The 7,500-nt window shown below is 39.7% G+C and overlaps 1 protein-coding gene across 1 annotated transcript in view; it reads left to right on the top strand.

Moving 5' to 3' along the window:
- The window catches only part of LOC106874140 (uncharacterized), a 21,561-nt gene that overhangs the window by 11,946 nt on the left and 2,115 nt on the right, over positions 1 to 7,500 (top strand). Inside the window, exons 2-6 of the mRNA XM_089339998.1 lie at positions 3,104 to 3,223; positions 3,705 to 3,788; positions 4,402 to 4,490; positions 4,835 to 5,017; positions 6,564 to 6,701. Coding sequence (XP_089196124.1) covers positions 3,118 to 3,223; positions 3,705 to 3,788; positions 4,402 to 4,490; positions 4,835 to 5,017; positions 6,564 to 6,701 — 600 coding nt within the window. The 5' untranslated portion in view covers positions 3,104 to 3,117. The remainder of the gene's footprint in view (positions 1 to 3,103; positions 3,224 to 3,704; positions 3,789 to 4,401; positions 4,491 to 4,834; positions 5,018 to 6,563; positions 6,702 to 7,500) is intronic.

Raw genomic sequence — 7,500 nt, 5'->3', positions numbered from 1 at the left:
GTATATTATATATATATATATATATACATATAGTGGACCCATGCATCCCCCTCCCCTCTCCACGCCACTGATGTTATCCAAGGGAAAGAGAATGAATACCAAGGAAAAGAGTTTTCATCCTTCTCGACACAATCAAGATCTTGTGCAACTGAAACCCAAGTGTCTTTTGGGTCAGCTTAAAGCAGTTTTAGCGCAAACTTGGCAGACACGCGTCTCATAACCAAATCCTCAGTGATAGTAGACTGAAGTGAACCATAACTAATCTGCACATCCTCTGATAACTCACGGATGGTGATTCAACGATTTCGCCTCACAGTTGCACGCACATGTGTGTGTGTGTGTGTGTGTGTGTGTGTGTGTGTGTGTGTGTGTGTGTGTGTGTGTGTGTGTGTGTGCGTGTAGAAATACATCTATTTGTTGTTTATATATGTATATATATATGGGAGAATTCACGAAAAACAACAGACGAAGACAGGTGGTGTAAACAACAAATGGATGTATTAGTATAACGCTCGGGAATAGAGAAAGTCTTTAACGTTTCGAGCCTACGCTCTTCAACAGAAAGGAACACGCACGTTCACACACACACACACACACACACACACACATACACACACACACGACACGTTTCTTTTCAGTTTCCGTCGAACAAATCCCCTCACAAGGCTTGGGGGTGGACCCCGAGGCTATAGCAGAAGACACTTGCCCTGGGTACCATGCAGTAGGATTGAACTCGGAACCATGTGATTGAGAAGCAAGCTTCTTACCCACACAACGTGTGGGGAAGAAAACTTCAATGAAGCGAGAGAGAGAGAGAGAGAGAGAGAGTAAGAGAGAGAGAGTAAGAGAGAGAGTGTAAGAGAGAGAGAGTAAGAGAGAGAGAGTAAGAGAGAGAGAGAGAGAGAGAGTAAGAGAGAGAGAGTAAGAGAGAGAGAGTAAGAGAGAGAGAGTAAGAGAGAGAGAGTAAGAGAGAGAGAGTAAGAGAGAGAGAGAGGGAGTGAGAGGGAGTGAAAGAGAAAAAGAAAGGGAGTAAGAAAGAAAACGAAAAAGGAGTAAGAGAGGAAAAGAGAGAGATAAAGAGAAACCGTTGCAGGAGTGTGAACAGGGAGATTAAGGGAAAGATAGAAAAAAGAAGAGAAAGAAAGAGAATGAGAGATAAGTTTAGAAGAAGAAAAAAAGGGTGAAAGAAATGGTTGAGAGAAGAAGAAAGTGGAAATATGTATACTTTAGCGACACCAGCTCATAGGGAACTACCAGCGTTGTTGTTTACTTTTAAGTTGTCAACAGAGGAGGGCAGGGGTTTGGTTGGGGTTTGGGGATGAGATTTGTTTAGCATTACACAACACACACACACACACACACACGCACATACATACATACAAACATACATACTTACATATATACACATATATACTTGACCATAAATACATATATATGCAACAGTATATATATATACAACATAGGGGTGGGTATTCGCACAAATGCGCGCGGACTTGTGCCTTGGAGGGTAACTTTCTAGGTGCAATCCCATGGTCAGTCATGACCGAAGGGGATCTCAGTATATATATATATATATATATATATATATATATATATATATATATATATATATATATATATATATATATATATATATATATATAAAGACGGACGAAATATCGCTAGGGACTTTTTTGCTATCGTTTTATCATTATTATTATTATTATTATTGAGTGAGAGAGCAGTGCATGCCATCAAAGTGACACCGGGGTAAAATATACGAAGCCCATTATACCCATCATGACTACTCGTCTGATAAGGGTACACCAGGCACATGCATCACAACCATATGTACGCGACATGGTGATCTCATATCAAGATAAATAGCGCATGACCTCGCAGGTGGGACCCAGTTAGAATTTTCTTCAGGTCGAGTAGCCCATCCCGCTCAAAAGGTCCCTGAATAAGGTTTGTTTAAGGATGTAGTAGTAGTAGTAGTAGTAGTAGTAGTAGTAGTAGTAGTAGTAGTAGTAGTCTCAAGACTAATATAGCCTCAAAACTGCCAAATAATTTAATATTAGAGCTGAGTGTCTCCGATTCTTGCAATCATTAGAAATGGTTGGAAGGAATAATAAGGTTCGGGATTTTTGTTACTGGAAGCCTAAAAGTTCCTCCTTTGGTTGGTTGGGCGTTAGAATTGTACTAAATAGGAAAAAAAATTCAGGGAATAAATCACACAGATCATATACGAAGGGGAGACAAAAAAATAATATTTCATTGGAGTTATGTCCCTTGGACTTTGCGAATAATATTTAAAAATTTCCTCCTGCAAGAGATGTTTTGATGTATGGTGGGTAGGAGGGAACGAGGTAACGAGGGAGGGTAGTACTGAGAGAGGGATGTGGGATGGGAAGGGAAGGATAGGGAAACTTATTTCTTAGTATTTGAACTGTTGGAGTTATTTTCGCAATTTATCCAGTACAACCCTTAGCTCCACATATTTCGGTTAGTGATTTATTCACGAATATACTAACACTAGCGCTGCTGAGGGTAATATTCTCTGGGAACGCACAAAAGCCCTTTTCAGAGCTATGTGTGTGTGTATACGATTGGCTTCTTTCAGTTTCGTTTACCACATCCAATCACAAAGCTTTGGTCACCCCGAGGCTATAGCAGAAGACACTTGCCCGAGGTACCATACAGTGGGACTGAACACGGAACCGTGTGGTTGGGAAGCAAGCTTCATACCTCAAAGCCACGCCTGCGAATATATATATATATATATATATATATGCACATTCTCTTCGACTTACGACCGAGTTCCAAGTGATAGGTCGTAAGTCGATCTAACCGCATGTATTTATATTTTTCAAGACTATTTTCATTCAAACGGATTATAAAAATAGAAAACGCAAAAAGTTAATCCATAATTATTGCACATATAATCGAAATCTTAAAGCCACAAGATAAATCACAACTAATTCAAAACAATACGGATTAAAAAGGATTACATTTGACAGAGTAATCTCAATGCTAAAGAGTTAAAATGTTTCTTACCATTTTTGTTGTCTTTTCATAATGTTTTAACATTTTGTATAATATATTTTTATTTCTAAAACTCAAGATATTGCAGTCGTGATGGCCCCAAAATACGTAGATATGAGAAGTGATACATTCTCAAAACCTTCCCAGGCCATGAGAGAAGCCATGGCCAATGCTGATGTAGGAGAAACGATGGTTTTAGGTAAAAATTTTAGCTGCTAATGTTTTTTTTTAATGTTTATTATAAAGCTTCAACCGCATATTTGAACTCAGAACGTAGCGGGAGACGAAATACCGCTAAGCATTTCGCCCGGCGTGCTAACGTTTCTTATTTCTTTATTGCCCACAAGGGGCTAACCAGAGAGGGAACAAACAAAGACAGACAAAGGGATTAAGTCGATTACATCGATCCCAGTGCGTCACTGGTACTTAATTTATCGACCCCCGAAAGGATGAAAGGCAAAGTCGACCTCGGCGGAATTTGAACTCAGAACGTAACGGCAGACGAAATGCCCCTAAGCATTTCGCCCGGTGTGCTAACGTTTCTGCCAGCTCGCCGCCTCTGTCTATCTATCTGTGTGTGTATGTGCGTGAGTGCGCGTGTGAAGATGATACTTTGATGTTGTCTTAGTAACTGTTAAACAAGCTAAAGACTATTTATGTATTCTTCTCTAAACTTTCAGCTTTAGAAGCAAAATGTGCAAAAATTTTTGGCAAAGAAAAGGCCTTGCTTGTTCCTACAGGGACCATGGGAAATTTATTAAGCGGTTAGTTATTACACGATGTTTTATTTTACTGTTTCGTTTTTGTTTTCTTTCATTTGTTTTTTGTTCTTTTCTTTTTGCTCTCAGTGTGACCTTTTGACATCGTTTATGGCCGGATGTCCTTCATAGCGCTAAACCCTTTACAGCATTTACTGGGTGTTTTTTTCACGCGACCAGCATTAGTGAAGTCACCAAGTAGCTTGCAAGACAATGACTAAAAAGGGAGACAGAAAAGGCCCCCTCAACTGAATGGAGAGTCTATCATAGGGAAGGCGAGGCGGTGGCTTTATACCAGGTGTCGTAGGCTAAAGTATGATAAAGGGACAAGCACATTTGTCTTGCTATAGAGAAGATACGTTGTTACCCCCACATTATGCAAAGGTAGGTGAGAGTAACTAGAAGTGAGATAAGAGGTACCAGAGAATATTCTCATCTATTTATCATAATATAGATATGTAAGATAACGGGTGAAACATGCAGGATGTTTGACATGGTTATATTAGTAATTAGAAAATATGCATACTGATGATGACTTGGTAGAAAATGAAGCGATTATTGTTCTTAACGGCTCTTTTAACATAAATCATTTTTTTTTTCTTTCAAATCCCTTTTACAGTTATGGCCCACTGTCAGGAGAGAGGACTGGAGGTTATAATGGGGGATAAGTCCCATATATATTTATTTGAACAAGGCCATGTTGCTCAGGTAGGTTGCTAATCTCCTCACTACTTATAAATGCATATATGTATTAATGTATATGCATGTGTGTGTGTGCGTGAGCATGTTATTATTAGCGATTGGAATAAAATATTTCGTAAGTAGTACAAGTATTTTCTCTTTGTGCAGAGCTGCAATATATATATATATATGTTGTTGTATTTGGGGATGGTCATATTGCCAGTTTAGCCAATAAAAACACACGCACTGTATATTTGGTGTTAATTTGCTTCAGCTTTATATTACATTATATTACATTATATTACATTACATTAATCCTATTAATCATTCAGTTTTAGAATCATGGCATTGTGATGAATCTTTTTACACAGTTGGCTGGAATATTTCCAAGAATCGTCCCCACTCTAAAAGATGGAACTCATGATTTGGCCACATTAGCCGAGACAATATCAACATCAGGTGGAACTTATAATTGTAAAACAAAAGTTATTTGCCTAGAAAACACTCATAATACATGCGGAGGGAAAATTTTACCTTTGGATTATTTACAAAAGGTAAGGAGGTGTTTTTTGATGGTCAACCCTACTGCTATCATCATCATCGTTGTCATCATCATCGTTTTATCATCATCATCATCGTTATCATCATCATCATTGTTGTCATCATCATCATTGTTGTCATCAACATCATTGTTGTCATCATCGTCATCACCGTTGTCACCACCACCACTATCATCATCATCATCATCATCATCATCATTTAACGTCCACTTTTCATTACTAGCATAAGTCAGACGAAATTTGTTGAGACGGATTTTCTATGACTGGATGCTTTCCAAATAAGGTAATATTTTCTCACAGCGAACCTAGACATTTTTTTTTTCACGAGAGACTAGAAATGAACGACCTCGCTTGTATGACAACGGTATTCATTTACAGCCATCACATGATGTCTAGACAAGAGTACGCACGCACGCACACACACGCACACACACACACACACACACACACACACACACACACACTCATACGTACATACATACATTCAATATACGACTGGTTCTTTCCAGTTTCTATCTACCATCCCTACAAGTTTTTGTCAGCTCTGGGCTATAGTAGATACTTTTTCCAAGGTGCTACGCAGCGGGACTGAACCTGAAACCATGTAGATGGGAAGAAAACTTTTTAACTACGGAACCACACCTGCACCTATCAAGGTACTGTGATTAGTTCACTCGATATCGAAACATTGTGGCAATTGGTATCATAAGATGGGAGTGTGACCATTGGATATTGAGGCCTGTTGGAGTGATTTATTGGATATCAACGTATAATGGTATGGTTATCAATGCATAATGAAGTGATGTAATATTGAGGCGAGTTAAAAGCTTTGCAATATTTGCATACGTGAGGACGGCCAACTGGCAAGATCGTTAGCGCGCCAGGAAAAATGCTTAGCGTCTTTATGTTCCGGGTTCAAATTCTACCGAGTTCAACTTTGCCTTTCATCCTTTCGGGGGTCGATAAAATAAGTACCAGTGAAACACTGGATTCGATGTAATCGACCCAACCCCTCGTCTGAAATTTCTGACCTTGTACCACCATTTGAAACCAATATTTGCATACGTGCAAGTTTGTGGCGTGTATATCACGTGACCGAAGCAGCTCAAGCAGTTCGATGATCAGGTAAGCTCAAGTAAGCTCAGGTAAGCCTAAAACCGTGGATTCTGAGGAACGTAAACACCAGCACCAGGTGTCAAGCGGTGGTTGGAGACAAACACAGACACAAAGACACTCACGCAGAGATTATATATGGCGTGGCTGTGTGGTAAGAAACTTGTTTCCCGACCACATGGTTCCGGGTTCAGTCCCATAGTGGCTGACAATATGTGCATCTCTGATCATGACCAGGAGTAGTGAGGAAGCATCATAGCCATGTGTTGAGTTCGATTCCAGGCAGTAACAAAAGCAAAGTTTTAAAGAAATATTAGCCATTTTTCATAATTTCTAGGGGTAAGCAAACAGGAAATAACAGTTGCTACCCAAGGACAAAAATCGTGTTACGCATTGTTACTGATAAAATAATTTTTTATTTTTGCAGTTGTACAATCTAGCCCAAGAAAATGATATAAAGGTACACGTGGATGGTGCACGTATTTTGAATGCTTCCGTTGGACTTGGTGTTCCTGTTTCAGATATAACAAAATTCTGTGATTCTGTCACTTGTTGTCTCAATAAGGTAAGGGGTATTTTTGATGATTTTATGGTTAAAGATCTATCACTTCGCATTGACCGTCAATGGCTTTTCTCCACTGTTCTCTGGGCAGAAGCACATGCCAGTATGAGGGTTACTCTCGTAGGTTGCCCTGGGGGCCGTACTCTCCCAGATCTTGTTGATTTTGTATTGGTATCATTGCTTCAGTGACTTTTTCCTGTGTAGGGTTTTATCCTTCTGCAAACCCATTTTTACTTTTGGGAAAAGGTATCTCATAGTCTTGGATCTGTCTAGCAGATGAAACCGTTCCAGGAGTTAGTCTTCCATTGGCATAGCTTTCAGTGTTATTGTGACACACAAGGTACTACACTGCAACAAGGACTCAACCTTGTGGTGAGCCTAATCTCGTGGCCATGTGATCACATGACCGACTAGTCTGGCAGACGTTGTTACACATCGCTGATCACAATGCAATTTTGCATTGCTTTAGTCTTCAAATGACGTCATTGCACAGGCTAGGCGACTATTTACCACTGATCGAAGTGGTCTGGAGCAACATGAAATTAAGTGCTTTGCTCAAAAACACAACGCACCGCCCTGTCTGGGAATTGAACCCACAATCTAGTGATCGTGAATGCAACAGCCTACTAGGCCACACGTACAGTAGTGGGATTAATGTGTAGTGTTGCAATTATGATATTTCAATTGTAGTAGTAGTAGTAGTAGTAGTAGTAGTAGTAGTAGTAGTAGTAGTAGTAAGGGGGCATGCACTGTAACAGCGCCTCGCTGCATCCACCATTTGTTGGTGATTCCCTATCCCTGT

The sequence above is a fragment of the Octopus bimaculoides genome, chromosome 22 (genome assembly GCF_046866305.1).
Source record: "Octopus bimaculoides isolate indiv1 chromosome 22, ASM4686630v1, whole genome shotgun sequence".
In the NCBI taxonomy this organism is placed as follows: Eukaryota; Metazoa; Mollusca; class Cephalopoda; order Octopoda; family Octopodidae; genus Octopus; species Octopus bimaculoides.
This window is presented reverse-complemented; position numbering and strand designations above follow the sequence as displayed.